At 34.9% G+C, this 14,586-nt stretch overlaps 1 protein-coding gene and 1 pseudogene across 4 annotated transcripts in view; one reads left to right on the top strand and one right to left on the bottom strand.

Annotated features, from left to right (window-relative positions):
• The window catches only part of LOC126763882 (uncharacterized), a 59,475-nt gene extending 44,949 nt beyond the window's left edge, over positions 1 to 14,526 (top strand). For 2 of the 4 annotated variants that reach the window (XM_050481630.1, XM_050481629.1), the window contains exons 7-11: positions 4,024 to 5,130; positions 5,186 to 5,266; positions 5,358 to 5,533; positions 13,926 to 14,130; positions 14,183 to 14,526. In XM_050481630.1, coding sequence (XP_050337587.1) covers positions 4,024 to 5,130; positions 5,186 to 5,266; positions 5,358 to 5,533; positions 13,926 to 14,130; positions 14,183 to 14,423 — 1,810 coding nt within the window. In that variant the 3' untranslated portion in view covers positions 14,424 to 14,526. Of the gene's footprint in view, positions 1 to 3,694; positions 3,760 to 4,023; positions 5,131 to 5,185; positions 5,267 to 5,357; positions 5,534 to 13,925; positions 14,131 to 14,182 lie in introns of those variants that run through there. The other 2 variants (XM_050481632.1, XM_050481631.1) reach the window with 2 other exon arrangements.
• LOC126764766 (small nucleolar RNA U3) lies at positions 6,268 to 6,470 on the bottom strand (annotated as a pseudogene).
• Positions 14,527 to 14,586: the final 60 nt, after the last annotated feature.

Below are 14,586 nucleotides of genomic sequence, written 5' to 3'. Positions count from 1 at the left end.
TAAATTTCAGTCGTAATGAAGTGAAATCTATTGTTGCGTTTAACCTTTTTAGTCCAAAAAATCCTATTATCATATCAAAATCCTTAATGTCCTCTAATTCAAAAAATGGTAAGTCGGGACATAATAAATGTATAATGTTTTACTTGTCCTTACTGAGTGTCCGTGTATTGATTTAGTCCATACGGGATCTATTGGTATATTCTTACCTATCTTACATTTGTTTGATATATAATTTTTCGTTGCTCCGGAATCAATCATTATGTTAACTTCTTGTTGAGTTGGACCGTCCTTAAGTGTTAAGCCAGGCCGTCCATTCCTTAGCCTAAAAAGTTACTTGATGTGTCGTCTAATTCTTCCATATGTTTGAATGTTTGTTCTGGTTGATATTCAGGTTATTGATGTGTATTTATTCGTTGTGTTTTTTGTGGTATTATATTTCTGTCTGAATTTGGTGTCTCGGTTGTTGGAAGTTTAAGTCGTTATAGTTTCTTGTTCGATGTAACTATTATTTATATCCGTTTTTAACATTTCCTCTGTATTTTTTTAATAACTTTCTATGTAGTGTTGAAGTATATTGATAATATGAATCTGGGTTTTCTGATGGTTGTTGAGTTAGATTCCTCATGTGTTCTTGGAGTTCGTATAATATAGTTCGATCGTTATAAAATTCCATGACCTTTCTCCTTTCTTCGTCCAATTTTGTGAGTTGATTTTGGAGGAACGACATCGTGGAGTTTTCTGGTGTGTAAAGAGTAGATGCGAAAAGAGTCGAATTCTCGTTTGGCATTGTACGTTTCACCGGTTGATTGATTTTTGAGTTTGTCTTCGTTGATGAAGATTTGAGTAATGTGGCTGTCTTTACGAAGGATTTCAGTGTGAAGGATTCAGATGTTAAGTTGTGCAGTTATATCCATCTAAAGGATTGGTTGAGTCCCCAATTAATTTGCTGTTACGCGAATTGATCAAACAAATATATTCTTTACTCGTGAGTTATGCTCTTTATTCAGTAAATCTACATACTCTCATGACAAATATTCCATACTAAGCTGTGGTTTATATACAAGGTGTGTTCCAAAGTAAACTGAACAAATGGTTTTTTCGGCAAAATCAATTTATTTGATTGAAAATAGTCTCCTGCTCCAATACAGCTTTTTGCGCGATCCAAAAGCATGTCGAACGAATTTTTAGCCCGTTTGCCGGTATGGCCGCCAGTACTGGTTTTAGCTGGTACTCTTTTTCTCTCTGTACTCTTTCATGTTGATACGGGTGTTAACTCGCGATATGACATTATTAATTGAGAGTGGGTAAGCACAAAATACAAACGCTAATAGGTGTGTGCTCATTTGTACATACATATATGTTTGAAGAAACAGTGGTTCATAAACTGAAGTTATTATAATTTAAATGTGCAGAAATGTTAGCATGTGAAAACAGTGTCCAAAATTTAAAAAGAAAAATTAATTTATTAAATGTGGAATGGGAAGAAAAGAATTTATGTCAATAAAGCTCTGTCAGCATACAAAATCTGCTATTTAAAAAACATGTTCAGATAAAGAAATACAATATTCAAAGGCTTTATGAAGCGCAACACGAATAATATGATTGGTATACACGTGAATCCCGTACCTATTTTTTTATGAAATTATGACAACATTAAAGCAGAGGTTTGTAAGTTATTAAGTAGTCCCAAATATGCTTTTATCTGTAATATTGTACTTTTAGGAGTGTTCTCCGATTGCACTTAAAATGATAACCACTCATTTTTCGATGGAGATTTCATTAAAGAAGCAGCTGGAATTTTAACCAAAGAACATCTTCAGAAATATTTATTATACTTTTTATTGTTTGTCTAACATTTTATAAATTTATGGTAGTTATAAAGAAACTTAAAATTTTTAGACAATTTTAAAATTGTTACCCACAGTGCTACTACCCATATACACGCGCTGTCATTTGTAAACAAGGAGTGGTAAAATACGTTGCTCTCAATTCCCTCTTCATGTTTGCCCGCGATGATCCCCTCATCTAGCCCTAAAAATGTGCACGCGTGCCCGAACGGTGCAAATGCCACTGAAGGCTAATAATTGGTCTACGCTATTTGGGGGTTATTTTAGACCTTTATTCTGCAATTTAATAATAGTTTGCCTCCATTACTACTAAAACGAGATAAGCGTAGACTTTTGGCGTATGAATTTCTTTAGTGCGGTAACAAAAGTCCCGTTATCTATGGCGTCGCCTGTCTTTCTGGCATGATTAGTAAAGTGAATAATTAAATTAATTTTCAATAATTTTAGATCTGTATGAATGTATATAATCATTTCTTGATGTGTATAAAGTGAGTTTCCCCTGAAAGTGGGTTTTCTCCAAATTGAATGTAATCCGAACCAAAAGTATTGAATTTTGACTCACGCCATACAACGTTTTCTCAAAACGAGTCAGGTTCAGCAATATTGGTTTTTGCAAATGCAAGCCTGGTTTCTTGATTCGTGCAGCGATTTTTACGATCACATTTTGAATCGTTTTCGATGCACGCCTTGTGCTGCATAATATCTGCATTTTTCGTGGTGGTTTCTCTCGAAAATCTCCAGCATATTGATATGTTCCAGTTATTGTCTGCACACTCGATAACGATTTGTTAATAATTTCGTTACCGCTCGTTACCGTATAAATATGAGTCTAAGAAAATTTTCACAGTGTAAAATGGATTTTTATGACACCGCAGCTATCTACAGCAAAAAAGTAATTTAACCTATTGAATACGCAAAAGCGGCAATATTACGATTCTTTTGGCGCCGCGATTTGATGGTACGGATGAATGGAGGAGTTCCTCAGTATTAAAAAATGTGCACACATATACCCTCCTCAGACTCATAGTTTTCGAGATATTTCTATTTAAAGTTAAAAAATTTGTAAAAGTAATGCTCGTTATTTCACTATGTTGAACCCACTTTTCCCCACATTTTTTAATTAATATATATTTAATTACACTGTACATATTCAAATATATCCAAAATTTACACTAATTGTGTATTTTTTAAGAAAATAAATATACTTTAAAAACTATTTTGCACATTCAAACTTTCAAGAGATTTGTATGTTTACATGTATGTTCAGTCAAATAGCAGTGTTGCCATACTTTGTGTCCTGAAAAAATAATCAAAAATTTATTTAACTTTTTAACGATTTTCAACTTAAATAGCATTGACAATATATGTATATATATTTATACTATATATGTAGAAACATCATAATAAATAGAAAAAAGTTATTATAGATTACAAAGTTTTTCAGTATTTCTCTCCTTTTGTTTAATATAGGTTGTCGATCGATGAGGGTTATTTATTTTTGAAGCGCGGCCAAAGGCCCCATGTATAGAAAGTAGTTCGACACAAAAGAACTATGAACACCCCGGTGTTGGTCCGACAATGATTATTTTGTATCCTTATTTATCAAATCACATAAGATACAAAACCATTTGTACTATTTTCTCTATATATGTAAAACAGAAAATTTTTTCAACACACAATGTGTGGCAACACTGGTATTTGTCATATCATGTAAATAAAAATAAAATGAGAGTGAATTGCATATAAAATTGTGGAACTTTAAATACAAATATCTCGTAAACTATAAGTCTGAGAAGGGTATACTATATGTGTATACATTTTTTAATCCAGAGTTCATCCTCTTTCAGATTATACCATCAAATCGCGGCGCCAAAAGAATCGTAATCGTGCCGCAAAAACAAAAGCGTGGAATGTACGTAACTTTTTTTGTTGTAATTGTTATTATTGTTATTATTATTATTATTTTTTGCTTTTTTGACAATATTGAATTCATGAAAGAAGTGAAGGGTTTTACTAAGCCTCATATTAAATCTTAATCGTACCATTGAACATTATGAAAATATTTTTGCGGTTACAGTTTGCTTTAGTTGGATGTTTGAGCAATTTGTGTACGTAAACTTTTTTGCTCACTGCGTACAGCAATTATTGAAGAAACATTATCCTTTTTTTTTTTTAGAAAAACGGATAAGTCAACCAATTGCAATACATCTTTAAAAGATATCTCATTAAAGGAAGATACTCTAAGACAAGCACAAATGAAAATTGAAGCTTCTGAAGGTCTTAAAGTTCAGAATGAAACGAGTCCCCGCATATATACCTTCCAGTCTCGTTTTCCTATTACCTCCAATTGCAGTATAAAGGAGCGAAAATCAAATTCAGTTAACTCGGCAGTCACAAGCAAAGGAGTTGATTCTACAATGATAGATGTTTCTTTAGATACAATTCAACTTCCCAGGAAAGCGGCAACAAAACTCGACAGTCAGAATTCAATTTTGAAAGTCCCATTTCCTTCCATAACATCAGATCGCCTTGTAATTGAAAATGAAAGTTTTAAGAACGTTAAGTCCGTATTTGAAAACAACCCAATTACTATATCGGATGTATCTGTATATTATTTAGCCCAACAGAAGTCGTATGTTATTAATGGACTTGAAGAAGACATTAGAAATGAATACTTAACAGACTCAAACAAAACAGCTGTTTTTAATAAACAATTCATTAACTTAGAGCGGGAAAATTCTTCTTTATGTATTTCCGAAATTGACGATATTGAAAAAACTCGTTTAAGTCTCGTTGAAACGTTTGCTTCTGAAAATGTTGAAGATTGCGAAAAAAATGAGCGCTCCGACAACCAACCCATTGAAGAGTTGATAGTAGAACATAATTGTGTCACTAATCGACATATACCTATGGAAAAAAGTTCTCTATTACTAAAAGAAAAAGATGCTCAAATAAATACAGTTAGGAATAAAAATCGCGTAATAATTTGTCGTCGATGTAAGCATAACCAGGAATCGTTTTCCTCTGGAAGTATGTCAATAACTAGTGAGTCATTTGCATTGCCACCATCGCCGCCATCACCCTCTCTTGGTTTGGAACATTTAATGAGATTCCGCAATCTTCCAAAATTGAAAAATGTCCATGAATATTGGCGAAGAAGGTCGTTGGAAAAAAATGGTTCAAATTTATCGCTTTCGCTGGGCTTAACCTTTGACTCAGATTGTAAAAAAACTTCGGTTTCTTTTAATGAAATCCTACATAAAGATAATTACGTATTTAAAAAGTAAGATTTGTGACGAAATATCATGTTTAATATTTTTAAATATATACATTTTTAGAATAGAGAAACAGATCAATGAACTGCAGCTTGAAGCATTAAGAACTGACATTGCTTTTAAGAATCTGAATAGAGTGATCAGGTAAAAACTAAATTTTTTATACTTGTATAGCGTACTTATGTATAAAATTGTTTTCTTAAATATATCTATGTACTATTGTTAATATTTGCAGCGAAACATTCCCGAATTGGGTGTTTAACTATCAAACGAGAGCAAGGAATATAATTACACTTGTTCATAAAAAAATTGTTTCTTTTTCTATCGAAATTATTTACTCCGACGACGTACAGCTTGGAAATTATATTTCAATACAAGACGTTTGTTTACGTAGCGGTCGAGTGTCATCAAGTAAGTAAATCTTTTATATGCAAATTAATGTTTATGGGCAAAATAAAAAACATCAAAGTTTGGAGGGGGTTTGTAGTTTAAGAAGAAACAAAAATTTAACAAACCTTTAAGAGGGTTAACATACATATCTTATAAACCTATATCAAATAAACATGCTGTGAATATGTCTTTTCGTACCCGTACCCGGAAATTATGGTTTAAATTCCCCGGGTAAATGATATTAAAAACAAGGTGCGTGGAGTCCCTACGCGCGGATGAAGTTATACTTCTTAGTGATATTCCAAGAAATGCATATCATTTTGTATGAAAGAAAACTAGAAAAGTTAAATTCACATTTTATAAATTTATTATAATTTATTATCTCCCCGAGCATGCCTTTGCCAACAAGTCGTCTTTTCGCGACGATGGCAAAGGCTAAAAATCATAAATTGCACAACTTTCTGGTGCTTCTCGCAATGTATTCACGATCATACGTATACATACATACATATTTACGCATGTTTGTAGGCGAAGCTGCTACAGCGGCAAGGGGTGACAATCGGCGGCCATTACTTTACTTATGCCATAGAAATTCTATTGCTACGAATATGGAAATGACAACGAAATAATGCAAATATGCATATTTCTAAAGTCCATTAATTTCTAATTTCTTTGAAGAAATGAGAAGTATAGTCTTAACTTTTCAACGGCCAACGCAGAGCATTTCAACCAAAAGGAATTCATTCATTAAAATCACCACTCAGAAGTCGTTTTATCCGTTGTAAGCGAACGATTTTCGAAGAAACATCATTTCTAATATGCCACAAGACAAAATTAGAAATGAACTTCTTAAACCTCACGCTGTCAGATAAAACGATATACCTCGTCATCGCGGGTCGATTTCCAAAAAATGTAAATGAAGACTAACTACAGAAATAATCCTGTAAAGTATAGCCTTAATTTTTCAACGGCCAACGCAGGGTATTTCAATAAAAAGGCACATAAAATAGTTGAGAATTCGCAGAAATTAAAGACAAAGGAAAGAAAAAGGAGTATAACTTCAATAACGAACAAGCATACAAACATACATATGCGCAGCAGCAGCAAGGAAAGAGGTAACAATCGGCGATCCATTGTATATTTCTTTCATGCATAACCAATCCATAATTAGGACAACGCAATTCAAGTGTCAATGGTGGTGTTGGTGGTAAGCGCTTCAAAAGTGACGATGAGCACGTAGGTTCGAATCCCAACAGAATTTATTTTAAATTGAATATGTCACTAACCAAAAATTGAAACATTGTTCTACAAAAACAACAACAGCATAAGCATGGCAACATTGTGTTGTTGGTAGAAAAGCCGAGCTGTGCCGAAAGAAACGAACAAGCGATCGCCGATTGTCACCGTTTCGCTTGCTGCTCGAACATCTTCGCAGACAAGATTGCGTAGATTCATATTGAGCAAGGTTGCGTAGATTCATATTGAGTAAAGTTGCGCAACCTTCAGCAAGGTTGCGTAGATTCATATTGAGCAAGGTTGCGCAACCTGAATCTATCGCAACCTTTTCCGAACACGTATAAGAAGTATAACTTTAAAAAAATGTGTTTTTTGCTAAGTTTGTACGACTGTCTTTAATTACTATGACAGTTTTTATAGAGCAGCTGCCGGTCGGTACACCTCAATAGTGCGTTGCGATTTTTACAATAGATAAAAATATCGTATAAAGATTTTTTCTAAAATTTTGTATTTTTAACCAAATTTCGTGTGTGGAATGGTTGGTAAAGGCTTGCGGTTATTCAGTTTTATCAAAAACACAAGCCTACAAGTGGTACAAAGCCTTCAAAGACGATCAATAGATCAGATAGATCTTCAACTGTTGAAAATATTGGAAAAGTGCACCATGAAATTCGTCAGGCAAGTGTTAGAGAGCTCTACATCTCTCGCTAGCACCTTCGAATGAGTTTGGTGGATATTTTGAGTATGAAACGCGTTATTGCTCGATTCGTCTCGATAAAGCAGATTTTTTCTTTCAAAAAGAGTACCGTAAACAGGTCTCTTTGGATATTATTGGTCGTGCAAACAAGTCAACAATAATCGAAATAGAAGGAAAAACGAGCCGAAACAAAAAAAAAAAACAAGCCAAAACCGCTCAAAAATCAAGTTGATGCTCATGGTTTTTTTAAATATTCGTAATATGTTACATCATTAAGTTGTTCCGGAGCGACAGACGGTCAATAAGGAGTTCTATGTGGTCATGAGAAGAAAAATTCATGGGTTTTACACGATGATAATGCACCATCGCATAGAACCACGAATGTGATGGAATTTAATGCATAAACAAAATGAATACCTTCGATCAATTACCGTATTCACCAGATTTGACTCCGTGTGATTTTTTTACTTCCCCAAACTGGAACCCGTTTTCAGTCAATCGAAGAGATATAACAAAATTCGCCGAAAGAGCTGAAGGCCATCCCAAAAAATGCTTTTGAAAAGTGTTTCGAGGACTGGAAAAATCGTTGGATATAAGTGTATTATTTCTGGATGGGGATACTTTGAAGGCGACAAAATGAATATTAATGAATAATTAAATAATTTGCGTTTTATTTACAATTTCCGGGTACTTTTTTGTCACAATATATAACACTTATGTACATAGGTGGTCTGTTGAAAACTATTAAAGGTGTGATAACTCACCAAATATGTCAGAAGAATTTAATTTCCGAGCCAAGATGGTATGGAAGAGTTTCATAAAAATCGATATAAACTTTGTACAATGAATGTGGATAAATCCTAATATAAGCAAACGTTAATATATGAAACGGATTAAAAGCACTTGTAACATTCGTCCTGTGTAGCAGATTGTTCCAAAAGGTGCCAATGCTGAGCATATGACAGATGCAATCGTATTCAGTTTGCAAAACGACACACTATTTGGGGTGGATATGAAAAAAAATGGTCTAAATCCTTCAAACGCCGTGGCGAAAACTTATAGAAAATCGTTAAGGGGAAGATTGGGCCTGTTCAACCAGAAAATAAGGCGGAACTAAGAAAAGAATCAAAAGATCTGCTATTCTGCTCCACATAGTTTTTGCCGTATCTAATTCGGTCTATGTTTAGAAGATGTGCATCTGTATTAAACTTTAAAGGGAACTTTAAAATTACTCCATTTTATTTGTCCTCTGAATTTTGTAATTTGTATTTTACTTTTGTTTTTGCAATATTTAAATCAAATTCATATTTTTATTAAAAATAAAATAAATAGTAATATGATTGATTCTATAACCTGAAGCACCAATAACGATATCGGAGTTAAACTTTGCTCATGTTGTGCAATAAATGTATATCACCTCGTATCTAGAAATGATCGAAATCGAACCATATTTTTCAAGCCCCCATATACCGAATGTGTAAACCTGGCTGACTTTTTCATTTTTTGTTTCCTATAAATGTAACTCAACAGTTTCCGAGTTGTAGTTTTTTCGTATATCATAATATTTAAATATTGAACTATACTTTGCTTTATATATAGTGTTCTAATAAAGCCTTCGTACAGCACCTAATAAAAAGTTCTTCGATAAAAATCAGTAACATACTTCAATGTTTTTTTTTTAATTTTAATGCGTATTTGTTTATGACATATTTCATTTTATACTAAATGAAAAATAAATAAAATGCATTACATTGTTTCACAGCTATACATAAAAATTGGAACAATTTCACTATTTATACTCCAATAAAGTGTTCGTGCATTATATCTTTTTTTAAATTTTTTTTTACTAATCCAAACGGGGTTATATCACCGAAATAACAGCTCTTAAACCGGCTGTTCTGGGAATTTTATAAATATATCTAAATGTGTATGCTTTTAATATTTTGTGGAGTAACCCGTGTTTTTAATGACGGCTTTAAGGCACTGTAGGTTATTTTTAAATAATTGACTTTCATGCCTTTGGAAAACATACTTAAAAGTCACAAAATTAAAAAGTACAGTCTTCTGATTTAATTCGGTTGTTTATTTTCACTGTCATTGTATACAGAGTGGCCGAACTTTATTGGCATATTTCAAAGAATAGTATACGAAGATACAGAATTGTCAATCTTGCTGCACTGGATACTATTCAATAACTTGAAATGCGTAACGAAAACTACGCAATTGCTATGAATTACTTAGATTCAATAATCGACGTTTGATTATTTAGGTACACATTCAAGAGCTAAATCGGGGGAGTTGTGGTCGCAAGTAGACAAATTAGTATCGCATGTTCGAGCCTTGCATTCGTTAGGTACGTTCGAACAAATTGCCGATTGCTTGCTTCAGTACATCGCTGCACAGAAATTGGATCCTGAAACACATGCATTGAGGGAAGAAAAGGTTTCGATTGAGGAATCGTCCGCGTGGACAGCCATGGCTACGTTCTTCGTTGGCACTAAAAGCGATCTCAGCATATGAGGTTAAATCGCTTTTAGTATAGGAGTGCATAGGAAGGCTGAACCGCCTATCAGTGGGTACACCTAATCTGGGTGCCGGGACATAAAGGGGTAGCCGGAAATAAGCTAGCCGACGAACTAGCTCGCTCTACGGTAGCGTCCAAGATGATGGAACACTGCATTACGGTGGGGTCCCACACTCTTGAGGAGCTGCTCCGCACGGATGAAAGAGTGAAAAGAGAACAGCACTGGCAGCAGGCAGCAGGAATGCGCCATGCCAAGCAGGAAGCACTTGTCCAACATGGACATAGTCTCTTGCGCAAACTGCCGGTTCTGCGGCTTGAAACAGGAGCCAGCACACCTGATTCTGGATTGTCCAGCAATTTGCAGAAGCAGGCTTAAGGCCCTGGGTTCCATCTACATGGACAGAGATCATATCACCTCAGTAGCGCCCAGCAGGCTCCTGGAATTATTCACGATGCTGGACTTTGGTGACAATATGTGATATAGGAGAGGGCATAATAGACCCTAGGTCGCAGTGCAATACCTCAGTATTAAATATCCATCTATATACGTTCTTGCAGAGGAGACGTCAAACATTAGAAAAAGTGACTCATACTATGAAGATGAGCAATACAAAGTATTCTAAAACTACTACAAAAAGTTGTGCGATTTGTCAAAAACATGTGTGCTACTTGCAACTTCTATTGTTTTCGTTCGCAACAGTGTCGGATCGGCAATAGCATGTGGCGCGATTCTCGACTTTGTTTCTCAACTCAACTTTATGGTGACAGATTAGCAATTACAAATTAAAAAAATCTAAATCGTCTTTAGCAGTCTCCGGTATCGGAATTTATGGTTAATTCTAGCGTTAACATTTCAATTCATTTTGTACATAGTAGCTTCAGTGCAAACTTAGAATCTGCCGTAACTCCAACAATCACCGATTATCAGCAGAATTATCCACTTGAAATCAGTGATTTGGATATTCCCGTGAATATCAACCTTGCTGATCGCATCAGGTGGGCAAAGCACGAAGACTATCATAGTATACAACAATAATAACAATCCCGCTTGAGTGTGACACAGATCATCGAATATTCGTTTCGCTCTAAAGTCCTGTATTAGCCTTCTTGGTGATTCCTCCGAACAAGCGTTACGACGGTATCTAACTCTCGAGTGGCGTCTCGAACGTAATAATAAAATTACAATGCGTATCGCTTATGAGGGAAAAGCTCGAACTTCAACATATGTCTCCCGTATCGAAGCCAAAGCCATCGGTGCCCACATATTTTCTCCCACATCATTACGTGTTCAAAAACGATAGCACAACAACAAAGCTTACGGTCGTATTCGACGGGTCAGCACCGACCACAACTGGTTATTCATTGAGCTATACATTGATGGCAAGTCCAACGATTCAAGCAAAGTTAGCCGACACTCTTCTTCATTTTAGTGCTAATTCAGTCGCCCTAACAGAAGACATTTGCAAAATGAATCGGTGCAGCCGAGTCACCGCTCCTGATAATTACTTGCAGTGCATACTTTAGAGAGACGATCCAAAGGATGCCAAAAATATTCAAACTCCATGCGATAACGTATGGGACAAAGTCTGCACCATTTTTAGCTATTCGCACCATGTATCAAGTTGCGTCCGATGAAGCATTTTTTTTACCCTATTGGCTCCAAAATAGTTCAACGCGATTTTTATCGACGACTTAATCACCGATGTTCACATCATTGAAGAAGTAAAAGAAATAAAATTCGAAAATTGTGTTCAAAAATTATAAAAAAAATATTTAAATATGTACGTGAATTTGTTTGTATTAAAGTAAATAAACCAGAAGTAATTAGCAATGTGCCGGATACAGATAGGAAGAAATTAATGAAATTCGATGATGGAAGTGTTTTGATAAAGACGCTTGGATTTCAATGGAATCCCGATGCTAATATTTTCATATTTTCGTTTATTTCTCGGTTATAGCTCAACTTTATGATCCATTGGGATTAATTAGACCCGTAGTGTGCAAGGCAAAACATTCTTTCAGAGACTGTGGGAGGAGAAGATCGATCGACGAAAGTCTACCAATGACTTATCAAACAGCGTAGCGTGGCTTCAACTTTACGATGAATTTAGAGTATAGAACTTTTCCACGATATGTTGACTAATCAAATTCTAGTTTGGAGTTACATGGATTTTGCGATGGCGCCTGTCAGCTTACGGCACCTGCACCTACGTTGTGTCTCGTATAGATGGGCATGCATATTCCACGTTGCTTTGTTCGAAAGGGTCGCCCCATTAAAAGCGGTTCTTAAACCAAAGTTATTTGCAGCTACGCTTCTGGCTCAAGTAATTCAGTCTATATACAATTTACGAATATTTAACTGTCGGTTCTTTTGTTGGTCGGATTCTACCACGGTTTTGTCATGGATCAAGGAGCAGCCTTCATATTTTAATATTTTTGTCGCCAATCGTATTACAAGTATACAACATTTAACAAATAGCATGGAGTGGCGGTATGTACCAACACATCTGACATACATGACATGCATCGAGAGATGCATCGCCCATAGAGTTATCAAACTCTTCACTTTGGAAATTTGGGCCCCCATTTCTGCTTGATTCGAAAATAAATTGGTCTAAATGTAAGTATTCGCATTGGAAATTTACCTGAACAGTGGAGAAATGCATTACTTTCGTCAACTTCAGTAACTCATATTTCGTGTCATTGTAAATATATAAACTCTCACAGTAATGCAGGGCATATATGGTTACGTACACAGTTTCATCAAAACACATATTAAACAATGAACATGGTATTTACCTCGCATGGTGCAAAGAGTGAATTTTTCTTCTGAATACAAGGATCTTAAAAGTTCTCTGCCAAAAAGTACTTCGAGCAAAATAGCGTTCTTGTCACCATTGTTAACTCATTTGGAATTATCTGAGTAGGTGTCGTTTAGAAAATGCATTATTGGATTTCCTTTCACGATATTCAATCATTCTACTCAAGGGACATTCCTGATCAGAATTTATTATAACACATTTTCAACATCAAAATCTACATGCCGGACCTCAAGCATTACTCACTGCAATACGACAGCGCTAAGTGCCCCTGGCAGACAAAAATGTGGTGAGTCGCATAGTGAACAAGTGCCGGCAATGTTTCAGACTAAGGCCCAAGATTTGGGGACAGATTATGGGAAATTTACTAGAAAACCACGTCCGTCAAAGTCGGCCCTTTCTAATCATCGGAGTTGACTATTGTGGACCGTTCTACTACCAATCTGAAATAAGAGAAGCAGATCATCAAAGAAATATTACATAAGTCTCTTCATATGTTTTACTTCGACGGCGGTTCATACGGAAGTTGTAAGGGATCCATCAAGTCAATCCTTTGTAGCAGCATTGCGTCGTTTTTATTGTATTCGTGGAAAACCAAAAATCATTAGGTCTGATTACGCAACAAACTTTGTTGGAGCAAAAAATGAAATGTCAGAATTACAGCAACAATTTCTTAAACAGCAACATCTTGAAGCAGTTTATCGGCAGTGTCTTGTAGAAGGGATTGACCTCGGTCTCCTCATTACGGAGGCCTTTGGGAGGCCTCAATTAATGTAACGAGATTCCATTTCTAGCGAATTGTTCTATGTTCAGAGCGCCACCTGATAATTAAGTGGCATCACTTACTACTTTTTGTAAATTTTGGCACACTGCAATCCTGTCATACATTAGATGTAACAATTGCTTAAATAAATTACATTCGCTTTTATAACGTGAACAAAACAACACAAATTCGGCCTTTTTGTTCTATTTTAATTTTCATCGCTATGCGTTCGAGCGCAAAAATTCTTGCATGACGGCACACTGGTTTGGGTTTGTTTTATTTGCAAAAAGTTATTTGTTTTCTGATTATTTTAATGCATTATTTATGTATATGCATATGGTTTCTTAGATGTATAATATTAATTTTTGTTGCAGAATTTTGGAAGCCGATTGATCACATCTTAGATTTCAATCTCAAGATTAATTTGCCAGTTGATTTAAAATTGCTTTCACATGCTTATAATAATGAAGATCCTATACTTAAGCTATTGCAACACATGGATGAAGTTTGCACTAACATACTTGGAGATGCTCGCAGCCTGTGGATACTAGTTTGCAGAGAGGAAGCTTCTTTGATTAGGTATTTCTAAACATTTTATTTTGTTAAATATAATAACTTGGTATTTTTTCAGATACTCAAATCGAGTGATTGTGCGAAAGTTTACACGCGCGTTTGAAGGAATCAGAGATAATAATCCGTTACTTAAAAAAATTGAGTTCCAGATAGAAATAAATAATATTCGAACTTTGTCAGTTAAAGATATTATATCTCCCCCGCTTTATGCATTTTCTGATGAGTTACAATTTTTACCCAGTGGTATAGATTTTCTCAAAGAATTTCTAATGTCTCCCTGCCGATATTTAAAACAGTAATTAGTTTTAATTTTCCAACAATGATTCTATAACACTAATTAATTTATAATTATTTGATATACACATTTTATAAGAGAAAAATATTATTTTAACTCAAAATCTATACGACATTGACTTTTTTCCTTATTCTCTCTACGCCCTATGTCTGACGATGTTGTTGTTG

The sequence above is a fragment of the Bactrocera neohumeralis genome, unplaced genomic scaffold (assembly GCF_024586455.1).
Source record: "Bactrocera neohumeralis isolate Rockhampton unplaced genomic scaffold, APGP_CSIRO_Bneo_wtdbg2-racon-allhic-juicebox.fasta_v2 cluster09, whole genome shotgun sequence".
Lineage (NCBI taxonomy): Eukaryota > Metazoa > Arthropoda > Insecta > Diptera > Tephritidae > Bactrocera > Bactrocera neohumeralis.
Note: the sequence above shows the minus strand (reverse complement) of the source record. Positions and strands in the feature narration are given on the sequence as shown.